At 39.2% G+C, this 14,698-nt stretch overlaps 1 protein-coding gene across 5 annotated transcripts in view; it reads left to right on the forward strand.

Annotated features, from left to right (window-relative positions):
- Window positions 1-14,698, forward strand: part of LOC124798196 (speckle targeted PIP5K1A-regulated poly(A) polymerase-like) — a 178,280-nt gene that overhangs the window by 63,945 nt on the left and 99,637 nt on the right. For all 5 annotated transcript variants that reach the window (XM_047261496.1, XM_047261495.1, XM_047261499.1 and 2 more), the window contains 2 exons: window positions 3,203-3,344; window positions 3,843-4,137. In XM_047261496.1, the coding sequence (XP_047117452.1) occupies window positions 3,203-3,344; window positions 3,843-4,137 (437 nt within the window). The remainder of the gene's footprint in view (window positions 1-3,202; window positions 3,345-3,842; window positions 4,138-14,698) is intronic.

Consider the following 14,698-nt stretch of genomic DNA (forward strand, 5'->3'; position numbering starts at 1 on the left):
AAAAAAAAAAAGGTAATAGCCAACCTGTGATTTTTGCTGCTTTGAATCAGAACATGCAGTGCTCCTACATGCAAATTCTGAACCTTGCCTATTGAATGCAAATGTTGCATGATCGTTAAATACTCATATGTGTTAGTTACGGAGGTTTCCTAAATGATTTCTTAAAACAAGAAAATCCTTTTCCAGTGTGGTTTGTGTGGTAGCACTTGTCCCACTAACAACACAGATGTTTCAAGCTTTTTTCTCTGTCTTCAGCCTTCCATTAACCCGTGCAATACCAGGGGGTGGGGTGGGGTGATACATTACACCCGCCTTTTCAGAATATTGAATCTAGTCATGTACTTAAATTTTAAGATTTTGAAAATAATATTTATTGTTTTTAATGATTTCTTCCACCAGATTCCACAATTGTTTTAAATTTTTCAGTAAAACTTAACCCAAAAATTTAAGTATTAGTAGTGGATTCGACTCTTCTTGACAAATGTCATATTCATATTTTCGGGCTCAGGACATTTCTTACAGATCAACGTATTTTTAAATAGTATATTGTGAATAAAAATCAACAACAATTAACAAAATTAACATTTTATTGAATTTTTTTGTGGTGCTCGTAAAGTATTACTCCTTGGCATACATATCATGGAAAATTAACTGGTATTGCTTAAAGTAGTGAAGGAGTTTTGCTATTTGGGGAGCAAAATAACTGATGATGGTCGAAGTAGAGAGGATATAAAATGTAGACTGGCAATGGCAAGGAAAGCGTTTCTGAAGAAGAGAAATTTGTTAACATCGAGTATAGATTTAAGTGTCAGGAAGTCATTTCTGAAAGTATTTGTATGGAGTGTAGCCATGTATGGAAGTGAAACATGGACGATAAATAGTTTGGAAAGGAAGAGAATAGAAGCTTTTGAAATGTGGTGCTACAGAAGAATGCTGAAGATTAGGTAGGTAGATCACGTAACTAATGAGGAGGGATTGAATAGGATGGGGGAGAAGAGAAGTTTGTGGCACAACTTGACTAGAAGAAGGGATCGATTGGTGGGACATGTTCTGAGGCATCAAGGGATCACCAATTTAGCATTGGAGGGCAGTGTGGAGGGTAAAAATCGTAGAGGGAGACCAAGAGATGAGTACAGCAAGCAGATTCAGAAGGATGTAGGTTGCAGTAGGTACTGGGAGATGAAGAAGCTTGCACAGGATAGAGTAGCATGGAGAGCTGCATCAAACCACTCTCAGGACTGAAGACAACAGCAACAACAACAACAACAACAACAACATTGCTAAGATTGTTCTAAAAGATATTTTCAAGTCCTGGATCCTACTTACATATAGGTACCTGTTTAGAAAGTATGTTGTTTATTAAAGTTAACAACAATAAATGATTCTTTTTCTTGTGGGCATTAAGTAAACCTGTCCCCTCACCAGGTTTAATTCCAAAGTGAACAATATGTCGCAAATGTCAGACATGTTTTCACTTTCAACTCTATTTTTTAAACAACATTCAGAAATGTCACAACTGCCACTGGGTTAGAAAGTGAATCAAATTATCTTTGAAGTTCCATGAGACTGATACTTTTAGCAGAAAGCCAAAATGTGATTAAAAAAATAAATGAGTAAGCATATGTGGGCTTATGATTTGGTGTCTCCTTTAAGTGACATTTATCATAAGATCATGACCAGAAACAGCACTGTAATAGTTCGAGCAGAAGACAACACCCAGATACTTCCAGTGTTGCCAGACCATACCAATTGCTGGACTTAGAAATCTGAAGTAGGACGAATTTTATTGGCCTCTTACATTAATGACTTTGACTTAGACTTCAGACAGCTGAATGGCAGGCAGGTTCTTCTCAGCAGAGCATTTCCCCACAACTGCACAGGATTAGTAGAATTTTGAGAAAAGATGTGATTAGGAGTGCTGTAGATCAGTAGTTCCCAAATTGTCCTACTTGGCACCTCGGGATGCCGTAGCTGTGCTGAAGGGGTGCCACAAAAATATTCCATCGGACACCTTCTGCAATGGTACCTTCTGCAGAGAAGATGAATGAAATCTATTGACTTATGTTTGCAATACATCATAAGATAGATGCCATGTGTGATTCTGATTTACATGATAACAAATAGGTGTGTAATGGAAACATTTGCCCCATTCCTGTGTTTAGCTTACCTGTGTATGACATTCCAATTAGAGCAACAAGTGTATACTTTCCTTGAAGAAGGAAAACACAAATATGCTAAACATGTTGCAAAAACAGAATTTTTGGTGAAACTAGTGTATTTCTGTGATGTGTGTGAATTCTTAGGAAACAAGCACATTTTAAAATTAACCAAAAAGATTTCAGCATTGGAAAGAATGTTTTTCCATGTTGTGCCAGTTTGAAATCTCCAATTAAATTTATTTATCTTGCAATATAAAACATATTTTTGAAGATCACTTGTCACAAATTGTCCGAAAAAACACCTCCAGACATACGGTATTGATGAAATTTGCATGGATTCAGAATGTGTTTAGAGCCAGCACTCCATTTGAATGTACCATTTTGGAGGAGGAAAATCTTACTAAGTTTTCTTGAGACAGTTAATTGAAGACAAAATTTAGCAGCGGGAGCTTCATTAATTTTGGATAACAATAAAAGATGTTCCACTGTTCAGTGATAAGGCTCAATAAAAATTAATTAAATTTGCAACACCCAACTTGTGTGAAACTGCATTTTGGTGCTCCCTATAATAAAGAGTAAATATTGTGCAAAATTTACTGTTGAACAGGAACTGGTGATAGTAATATCTAGGTTGATTCCAATTTTAAGAAATTGTCTAGTGAACAACAAGGACACCCATCCCAGTAATTATGTCAATGATAAATCTTTACAGTATTTTGTATGTGAATTTAAAATAGTGTTTAGTTTATTACGTTATTTGTAAAACTAACCTAACCACCTCAGTTGTGCATTTCAATTGCATTAGGTAGACAAGTGATTTGATTAAGGGTGCTATTGAAAAAAATTGATGTACTAAGGGAGCATTGAACCAAAAATGTTTCAAACCTCTGTTGTAGATAATGAAAACAACAACCAGCTTCTGAAAGATCATAATATAGTTCCACACTTACACCTGCATAGAATTCAACTTTGTTTTAGACATACTAAATTTTTGTATGCATCATTGTGCAAACTATCTTAGGTTTATTTTCTATCACTTCTAGGTGGCAACAATTGTGGAAGACTTGGAGCAGCATCTTGCAAAGCTGTTTCCAGATTGTCGAGCTGAGTTATTTGGTTCTGCAGTGACGGGGTTAACGCTACCAGGAGATGCCATTGACATATCAATATGCGACGGACCACGTCGTGAGTTTGTTGCCAAATTGTTTCATTACTGGTACAGTACTTATGATTGCAGAAATCCTGAAATTAATACTCTTACTCAGATCCCTCTTCCCTCCTCTCCTATGCATATGTTTGCGCGTGTGTGTGTGTGGGGGGGGGGGGGGGGGGGCAGTATCAGTATGAGAGGTTTAAATTTTAGTGGAGAAGTAGAAGTACAAGTAAAAAATAACTGACTCTGTAAAGTTAACAAAGAAAATATTTGAAAAATTATTGCCAAAACATTAATTTTATTTTTTAAATATATATATACGGTTGAAGGGATTTAGGGAAAGAAATCCATTGACATTTCACAAAATTGTAATGAGTGTTCATATGGAACATTGAAATTGGATGGCTCTAAACAGAGTTATTCAAGGTCAGACAGCTCTCATTATATGACTTAATGTAGTTAGTTATGAACATTTCATAATATCCTGTGTGAAGTGTTTTTTGAATTTGTTGTTTCTGCTGTTGTTTTAGGAAGAAGTGTGTCACTGCTGGGGAGTAAAGAATCTGTTACTAACATTCGCAAACTTTTGCTGAATTTTCCGTACAAGTTTGCAAATATTGGTGAAATACCAGATGCAAGTGAACCTGTGATAAGATTCCTCCATAGGTCTACTCACATTTTGTGCAATTTGGTTATAAATGACCCTGAAGGTCCTAGATCTAGTCGCCAGTTGCGTTGGGTGCTGTGCCTGGATGAACGAATACGACTAATTATTGTATTCGTAAAATATTGGGCAAAATCTCTTAAACTGATTAGTAATGCAAAGTAAGTAAATTTTCATTTTTTTCCCAATTTCTGTCAAACTGCTTTTATTTTTTTAGAAAACATCTCTGAAATAGACTTACTTTTTTGCAGATATAATGTCGTTAAGATGCTGGAAAGAAATGGTAGTACTTGACCGTAGTAATGCATGCTATTACTTGACTGTAGTAATGTAATGAATCATCTTTCTCTATAGAGTGTGTAGATTGTGTTTATTATATAGTGCAAATTAAATTAAATTGTGTAGTGGATTGAAATTCAAACTCAGATTCCCACTGTGTCCTTTTGCAAATTCTGCAAAGCTAGTAACAACGGAAAGTGTCTAATGTGAATCTTTTGTTTTTGAAAGCTGAAGGACACCATCTCCAGAGCTTTATGAAAAAGAATAGAGGGAATGGATGTTGAAAAATACTCCCATAGACGGAGAAAAGAATAACTCTTAAGTCACTACAAGAATAATTAAGGGGCACTTTAGGAAATGAATGCTAAACAGTGATAGTGCTTCAAAAATCAGTTCGTGTTGTGAATCAATAATGTACTAAAACTATTCACAACTGGTGTGTCATTATATCCGTACTGAAAATTCTGTTTGTTATTGCTTTGCTGATGGAAGTTAATTGATCAGAAATTAAGAGCTATAAGTGTTAAAATTGGTGATTTGCAGAGAAAGAATCCACAAGATGGAGAAATCAGCTGAAGATGGTTGATTAGGGATGTAAATAAAGAGAATGAAAGATAGAAACAGCCACAAATGCTTTGTCTGAAGGTGAAAGAATCCAAAACTTTCAAGAAGAGATTTTCAATTGGATGAAGAAAGCAAGACTTGTTTTTTATGTTTGACAGGGAAATTGCTGGAGTCTTTGAACCAGCAGTTGTTAGGTAAATGCACATTTTCTGTGCCATATTCTGTTTATTAGTTATGCATACAAGAGGTGTTCAATAAGTAATGCAATACTTTTGTTTTTGCCCCTGCTGCCAATTTTGGTTGAAAAAAATGTGAAATCTAGGAATATTCCCACTTCATCCCCTGTAGTTCCATGATGATGTTCAGACAGATGGAGGCAGTATACATAGCCTTCAGAATGGCATACATAATGGAAGTGCGTTCAAGCAGAGAATACAATTGAGTTTCTTTCGGCAGAAAACCAGAGCATTGGATATATTCATAGGCACTTGCAGAATGTTTGTGGAAACCTAGTGGTGAACAAAATCATGGCGAGCCATTGGTTGAGGCATTAGTCTTCGTCCCAACGAGGTTGCACAAACCTGTCCAATCTCCCATGTGCTGGCCCGCCACACACAGCTGTCTCTCCTGCAGTGTTGGAATGTTCTGACACACTTATTCGAGGTGATTGACAGATCACAGTCAAACAACACACTGCACAACTGAGCTTCAAATCGGAACTTCCGAACGAACTGAGACATAAAAGAACCTTAACAGTTAATATGAGCAACAGTGAAAAATGGCACTTGTCATTACTCAAACAAAATTAGAAGGGCAAAATGAGGGATTAAGTAAAGAAAATGAGCATTTGTGTAAAGGATTAGATAACGCCAATGCACCAGATGCCCTGGAAAGAATTCACTGTCTGAAATCAGAAATAGCAGATCTCAAATCAGAAAATCAAAGGTTAAGAACAGAAATCAAGTGAACTCCACTGTCGTTTGCAGCAGTTGCAGCTGCTTGCTCAGGCTTCAAAACCAAATAGCAGAGTTGAAGAATGCATACAGCAAACCAAATCAAAACAGTTGAGTGTTCTCTTCATCAACTCAGAAAACAATTCAGATCCCAAGGCCTTACATGGAACAATTGCTAAAACAATAAATCCCACACAAGATAGCAAACACAGTCATCTTAGAAACAAAAACACAAGCAGACAAAAGAAAAATCGTAGAAAAGATAGCCAAACTAAAAGATATTAGATGTGAAGAGCCAAGGATATCCTGACCTCTCCTTGCAGTATATCAGGTCGCAACTACTCTTAACTGATCAGGACTTACTGGAGGGACTATATGAGATCAACTTAAGTGGACATAAGTCTAAGGAAGAGTTCTATGAGGAAGTCAAAATAAACAATGTAGCAAAAGATAGATTGCTATTTACTGCAAAGAAGACATGTCATGTCGCAGACAGGCACAGTTAAAGACACTTACATAAAGCTTTTATCCACAGCCTTCATCAGTAAAAGAGACACACACACCATCAACACACACATGCAAGAACACCTCATGCCCACACAACCACCAATTCCAGCATATCTAGCCAGAAGTTCAAAACAGGCCCAAAAGGTAAACGAACAGTTAATAGCGCCCTGGAAGTCACTCAAAGGGTTTGTTTTGTAGTGCTGCAAAGGGAAAGAGTTTGTATTCAGTTTGAGTCCTTATTCATCAAAGATTTTGTGGCCGTTCAGAAATACTTCAATTGCTGGGGCCTAGGTCACCCACCAAAACATTGTGATAAAGAACCAGTCTGTGGATAATGTGCGAAGCCAGGCCACAAGAAGTCAGAATGCCAAGAGAAAACAATAGTTTGATGTATCTCATGCAAATACAGAAACAGGACATGTGATAAGGCAGGGAAGCTGACTCTCCTGCCTACAAGCAGTTGCACAAGAGGCATATAGTGTGCACCGAATATGACATTACCGACAATGTTCATTAACATGTAGTACAAATACAACACTGAAGCCATCCTTAAATACAGTATAGGTATGCAAAGAAACAACACATCCAAGCACAAACATAAGTCTCCATCAACTAAAATGTGGGATTGGCAGTGTGCAGTCGCTTGGCGACAACGTGTGTACAGCACAATTAACAGTTCTCGAAACGAAAGATCTTACCTTGCTGCAAATGTGTGACATAATACAGCAAAGATATTTTAACATTAATGATTACGTAGACAACATGTGTGCAGGGAGCCGTTGGCTACAATGTAGGAAGGCAGATAAAACACGAGATATTCCAGTGGGCAATCTTCCAGACTGGACTTCTGCTACGAGTGGAAGTGCTGGAAGAGGATGTTTTCTACAAGTGTAGTGGGGAATGATACAAAACAATCAGAAAACAAACACAAAAGGATGCCCTTGGGCAACTCAGTGATATCAACACATATTCATCTCACAACACCAAAAAAACAATGAACAGGAAGATGTATTGACACACCAGTAGAAGAAACACAAAAAGATACAACACTTGTTAACAGTTCACTATGTCAAAACACATCATTAAAATTACATTCTGACTATGACTGTAGCAAATGCAGATCATACATAGAGTCCGTACGTTTTTAATATGGTGGCAGAACACACAGCACAGACACACAGGGAAATAGCCACAAAGAAAACACTCGGTTGCCAAATAACCTCAAGATAGGCAAACAAAATTCCAAAAACAGAGATACTGAAAGTCCAATGCTAAATACAATCTACCTGATAATAAGTTAAAAATACTTCATCCACACACGATTCCCAGTGTACACAAACAATAGAGGAAGAGAAATGTCAGGATGTTTCATAGGACACACACAGAAACCCCAAACAACACAATAATAATGTAATTGATTATGATAATTTGGAGATTAACTTACACACAAGTAGATTAGAAAATGGGGAAATTTTCTAGACTTTTCTGCATCTGGTGATACACATCAATCACGAGGAAGGGCCAAAAATATCTTTCCCTACAACAGAGCAGACTGACAGAAAGATATTTTGGTTAGGGCACCTGACAACCAACCACCATGAGCTCTACAGACTCTTAGGACAAGCATGTGCATGAAGAGATGGAGGTTTAAACATAGATAAAGTTTATAAGGACTTAGTCAGGGCACATGGTTGCATTTATTACGACCCTAAAGAGACAACACCTAAGAGCTATGCCTTTACTAGATTCCCCGTGCTGTGAAAATTTTACAACTAAACTACGAAAGGAGCACTTCAGTTGGAGTGGAACTGGGTAGACTTCTGAACGGAGTACAGGCAGATGTAATCTGTCTCCAAGGGCCATGTATTCATGGCGGGAGAGTTCAGGCTTTCCCAAACATCTCATAACAATTACTGGGACCCAAAATGCAATTATAATAGGGAACATAAATTACGTAGTGCAAAAATAACACAACTTTGTTCTGAACATGTAGCCACAGCTGAAATTATGCATGAATGAGAATCTTGGATTATCACATCCATGTATCCACAGTATTCATATGACATAGAGCCTTTTAGTGACCAAATAAGAGATATAGCACAATTTTCTGTGGACAAAAGATTACTTATATTTAGTGACATCAAGCACGGTCGACTCTATTGCACGCAAACAGAGCAGGCACTGGGGGCAAATGTTAGTTGACATAATAAATGAATATAGCCTCTTTGTTCCAAACAAAGCAGGACAGTCACCTACATACTGCAACAGTGCAGGAGGATCCAGCAATATTGACATCTCACTAGCAGATACAACAGTCTATAACGTTAATCAGCAAATGGAAAGTACTAGAAAATTTTACACACAGTGACCACAATACCATACTCATACAAACAGACACAAACACAGAAACTTCACATCTACAAAAATGACGTCTTCTTCTAAACGAAGCTGACTGGCAAAAATTAAAGAACATAGTTGAAAAATTTTCTGTCCATACAGTTGGTGGTAGCTATACAAAGGTCACATTCTGATGGACCTGCTTCAAAAAGTAGAACAATTAGCTATCCCAGAGACTAATTGTGCACCGAACTTGAAACTGCCCTGGTCCACTGAGTTAACAGAACTAAGGAAAGGCACTAGAGACAAAAGAATACATTACAAAAAATCAAAAACAGCACGAGAGAGGGAGCTAAGACTGGAACTACACCATGATGCAAAGCAAAAATATTAAAACAAATTATACAAGACCAGACAGGATCACTGGAACGATTTTGTCAAAATTCAGCTCCAAAATAATACATGGGAGGTACCATTTAAACTTCTAACAGATAAGGTTAAGACGCCGACAGTACTGTCAACTCTAGGTGCACAGATGGCACTACTACAAGAGGCTGGAAATGTACAACAGAGTAGCTACTGAACGAGCTTCTCCCTGATGACAAAAAGGCGAATGACAAGCAACATCACACAACTTTACAAAGACAAATGGAGGACATCTACACAAATGGCCCCTTACTGCCCCATTTGCCCAAGAAGCGATAGCCTTAGCAATAAGACAATTAGGAATAAGATCACTCTCAGCCCAGATGGCATCCACCCAGAATCACTAGAAAATGCTGTTGCACTGGTCACCTTCTTTCTAAGAGTTACTGAATGAAGCACTACTCAAATTAGGGCCCCTGCCATGTGAAAAACAACGAACATAGTAATTTTAAAAAATCAGAGGATTGGAACTCAACAGACCCAGAGACTCAGGCTCATCTGCCCCTTGAGCACGTTGGCTCAGGTGCAGGAGAGGCTCCTGTGTAATCAACTACATTCACACAGGACACTCTTCAGCATTAGTCCATATCAGTATAGTTTTAGACCAAAAAGTTCGATAGATGGTGCAGTTAATTGTGCACTGGAAATAATACAGTACACACAAGAAAAATACCCCATGCTAAACTCAACTCACTACAGACTACCATAGCAGACATTGTGAATGTATCATACAGCTCTGTATGAATCTGTGTGTTTCACAGGAAATACCTGGGCACATCAATTTTCACTTGTGACCCAAAAAACCATTGTGAGGTGTGGACAAAGAGGTGTATTGCTCAGAATGTCAGGGGCATTTGGTACTACATCTGCAGAAGTCATATGCATTGTACTGGAAACATACCCTATTGACATAACCATTAGACACAGAGCAGCAGCATACTGGCTTAAAAGGGGAAGACTGTGTAAGGTATATGAGATAACAAGGGAGCATGAGCATATTACAGAAGAACAACAATTAAATCTCTGGAAGGTAGAGACGTGGCAAAAAAAATGGGAAATATTTGACAAGGACTGTCAGGTTTTCTCCTCCTTCTGGGACATCCAGAAACAGTTGAGGCTCAGACGTGTTGACCTAAGTCATGTTATGGTATGCTTCCTGACAATCCAGGCCTCTTACCCTACACACCTGCCCTGCTTTGGCCTTAGCCAGAGTGATATGTGTGTATATGGGCAACATGGATCCCCCGAACACACAACACCAAAATGTGGCATGCTCACATACATAAGGCTGACATCAGAAATTGAAGATGTAAGTCAAGCTTTAAGAGACCCTGATAACTGGAACGTGCTTAACTGCACCACTGATGAAATATCAAAAGTGTTATGCAAGACTTAGTAGTAGCAGCAACAAGCATATACAAGATCACAACCCAAAACACACCCTACACCAGAACATGATGCATGGGACAATAAACACCAATATGGAAACAGATGAACATATACACACAGGTGATGACATGAACACTCCAAGTTACTAGATACATATAGAGGGTAGTAGCATAACATACTACTGCAACAACACTACAAGTAATACAAACATGGAATTTAGAAACAAATTAGTAATATAAATAAACAACAAATTTGTGAAATGTGTAAGATGCAAACTGTAAAACAGTGAACTTTATAAAATTGCGCATAAACATACATATGCAATATAATAAGACGTAAATACACAAACACAAGCGCACAACATGGATAAGACGTGCCCTTCGGGAAGACGAGGCTCGAGGTCATCTCCCGAGACTCCTCTCATGCTTATGGCACAGTTAATTGGAGGAAGCAATTGTAGTAATAAAGAGTACTGTCATACCTTCCTTATACACAGATCACTTAAGAGTTAATATTACAAAGTACATACATGTAGTAGTAACCATAATAGAATATGCTAATTCAGGTGAGACGGGCTCGAAGATCCCCCCCCCCCCCCCCCCTACACACACACACACACACACACACACACACACACACACACACACACTTGAAATAGCTAGGTAAAGAGATCTTTCTTTTGCTATCTGAATCTTCCCTTTCATGTATTTTTTCTTCTTAAGAATATAGCCAATTTTTCCATTTGTACATTGTGTTTTTTGTTTTGTTTTTAATTAACAATTTAATTATATAAAAAAACTAGAAAACTACTAAAAATCTGAAAATTGTCTAGTTTGTAGTAGTAAACAACCCACTATAGCTACAAAAGTGGTGGGTCACACTGTAATGTTAATAAATAAATAAATAAATAAATAAATAAATTATGCACAAGTGGATACCTCTGTTAGTCATGCTGATACACTTGTCCACCAGTTGAGGTACTCGTACATGTGTGCCCACTGGGTTCCTCGCCACCTGATGGAATATTATAAAAGAACTATGAAGGACCATCTGTACATAATTGCATGTGCATTACAAGGCTGATTGTGACAGTTTTTTGTCGAACATGTAAAACACATGGTTTCATCACTTTGAACCGGAAACAAAACGACAATCAATAGAGTGGCGCTACATCACCTCTCCTCCAAAGAAAATTTTCAAAAAGCCACACCGTCGTTTGATAAAGTCATGGCAACAGTCTTCTGGGACTCGTGCAACAATCAACTCAGAAGTGTACTGTGCTGCCCTTAGGAAATTGAAGAAACACTGTCACTTATTCATCACCCCAGAAATGCAAACAGACTCCTCCTCCTTGACAACACAAGACATGACATAAGCCTGTGCATCCGGGAGATCACAAAACATCATTAGGCTGTTCTTCCTTGTCCAGATAACCAATCTGCCAACTTCCATCTGTGTGGCCCATTGAAGGATCACTCTGTGGGAAGCAGTGCATGGATGATGGGGAGGTTATTGGTGGAGCAAGACGTTGGCTCTGATGTCAACCAGTAGAGTGGTACCATGTGTGCATACAGACCCTCTCAGTAAGGTGGCATAAGCCCATCACATTGAGTGATGATTATGTTGAAAAATAGGGTTGTGTACCCAAAAGAGTGGGGAATAATATGAGGCACTGGAATCCTGAATAAAATCATCTTGCTTTCATAAAAGTATTGCATTACTTATTGAACTAAAAGCACAGAAAATAAACATTTTAAAATTGTAATTATGTTAACAAGTGTCGAGCATTAATCAGAATGAAAAGTTCATTTTACACCATTGTGTTTGCTGTAATGAAATAACTTGACAGATTAAATAGATTGTTGCATTTGGCCTTGAACTCAGGAGGTGCTTTAGCTCGTGTTCAGTCAGCAAAGATCTGAGATTTCTTTTCTGATTTTCTTAAAATAAATCTTCCAAGGGTAAAGCTCAAGATATGAATTGAGTGAGCATTAGTTCAAGGACTAAAACTAGTGTTAAGTGGAGTATTGCAGTGTTAGAGATAAATGATATTAAGAGTCACAGACATCAAAATAGTAAGAAAATAAACATTTCTGTTGTGTTAGTGATTTTGTTATGTAGCTGCTTTAAAAACTAAGATAAATCTGCAGACATGTGACTGTGAACTCTTTTGGGACAAGGTTGCACATCTTGAAAGAAGACAGTTCCACATCTATAATTCTTTCAGACTGTAACAATATTATGAAAAGGAAAGTTGCTACTCACTATATAGTGGAGACTCTGAGTCGCGACCGAGCGAGGTGGCGCAGTGGTTAGACACTGGACTCGCATTCGGGAGGATGACGGTTCAATCCCGCGTCCGGCCATCCTGATTTAGGTTTTCCGTGATTTCCCTAAATCGCTACAGGCAAATGCCGGGATGGTTCCTCTGAAAGGGCACGGCCGACTTCCTTCCCCATCCCTCCCTAATCCGATGAGACCGATGACCGCGCTGTTTGGTCTCCTTCCCTAAAACCAACCAACCAACCAATCTGAGTCGCGATAGGCACAACAAAAAGACTGTGACAAAATAAGTTTTCGGCCAACAAGGCTTTTGTCAAAAAATAGGCGACACACACACACACACACACACACACACACACACACACACACACACAAGACATGACTGCGATCTCGGGCAGCTGAAGCCACACTGCGAGCAGCGGCAGCAGTGCATGATGGGAGTGGCACGTGTGTGTGTGTGTGTGTGTGTGTGTGTGTGTGTGTGTGTGTGTGTGTGTAAGGAGGATGGGGTGCGGAAGGGGGAGGGATAGCAGGGTAGAAGTGAGGGACACTGAAAGTGCTACTGGGGAGCGTGCAGGGACAAGGTGGAGAAAGAGAGAGTAGGTCAGCTATGTGCAGTCAGGAGGTTAGACAGAGGGCAGGGGAGAGGTGTGTGTGGAGGGGTGAGGGGGTTTAACAGAAAAGCAGAGAAGAAAAAAGACTGGGTGTGTTGGTGGAATGAGGACTGTGTAATCCTGGAATGTAAACAGGAAAGGGGTTGGATGGGTGAGGACAATGACTAATGAAGGTTGAGGCCAGGAGGGTTTCGGGAACGTAGGATACATTGCAGGGAGAGTTCCCATCTGCACAATTCAGAAAAGCTGGTGTTGGTGGGCAGTATCCATATGGCACAGGCTGTGAAGCAGTCATTGAAATGAAGCGTGTCATGTTGGGCAGTGTGCTCAGCAACAGGGTGGTCTACTTGTTCCTTGGCCACAGTTTGTCAGTGGCCATTCATGTGGACAGACAGCTTGTTGGTTGTCATGCCCACATAGAATGCAACAAAGTGGTTGCAGCTTAGCTTGTAGATCACGTGACTGCTTTCTCAGGTAGCCCTGCCTTTGATGGAATAGATAATGTTTGTGACAGGACTAGAGTAGGAAGTGGTGGGAGGATGTACGGGACGGGTCTTGCATCTAGGTGTATTGTAGGGATATGAGCCATGAGGTAAGGGGTTGGTAGCAGGCATTATGTAGGGGTGGATGGGTATATTGTGTAGGTTCGGTGGACGGCGCAATACCACTGTGGGAGGGGTGAGAAGGATAGTGGGCAGGACATTCCTCATTTCAAGGCATGATGAGGGGTAGTCAAAACCCTGATGGAGAATGTAATTCAGTTGCACCAGTCCTGGGTGGTACTGAGTTATGAGGGGAATGCTCCTCTGTGGCCGGATGATGAGACTTTGGGAGGTGGTGGGAGACTGGAAAGATAAGCCCTGGGAGATTGTTTTTGTACAAGGTTTGGAGGGTCTCACTGAAGCCTTCACAGACTGTAATTATCCTCCCAAAAGCTTATTCTGTGACAGTATTTTTGGTGTGTCTATCGTGACTCAGTATCTCCGGTATATAGTGAATAGCCGGTATATGGTGAATAGCAACTTTCCTTTTCATAATATTGTTACATTCCATCCTTGATTTTACATTGTTTGATTCTTTCAGACCACAACTTTTTGGTACCTGAAAATAGGCAATAAGGGAATGACACACAGAACAGTCAATTACTATCAGTTGATGTAAATGTCTTACAAAGGATGATTTTGCAAAATGGGGATAGATTGCAGGAAACAATCCCTGAGGGGATATGGAGTGTGAAAGGTCATGTAAATGTATGGCAGGAAATACACAGTGTGCCTGTATAGCACAATGCAATGTACAACATCCTGTGACAATGTGTTCAAAATGGCCGCATGGTCCTCTAAGCATACAAGAACATGACGCAACAGTGA

Source organism: Schistocerca piceifrons, chromosome 5, assembly GCF_021461385.2.
Source record: "Schistocerca piceifrons isolate TAMUIC-IGC-003096 chromosome 5, iqSchPice1.1, whole genome shotgun sequence".
In the NCBI taxonomy this organism is placed as follows: Eukaryota; Metazoa; Arthropoda; class Insecta; order Orthoptera; family Acrididae; genus Schistocerca; species Schistocerca piceifrons.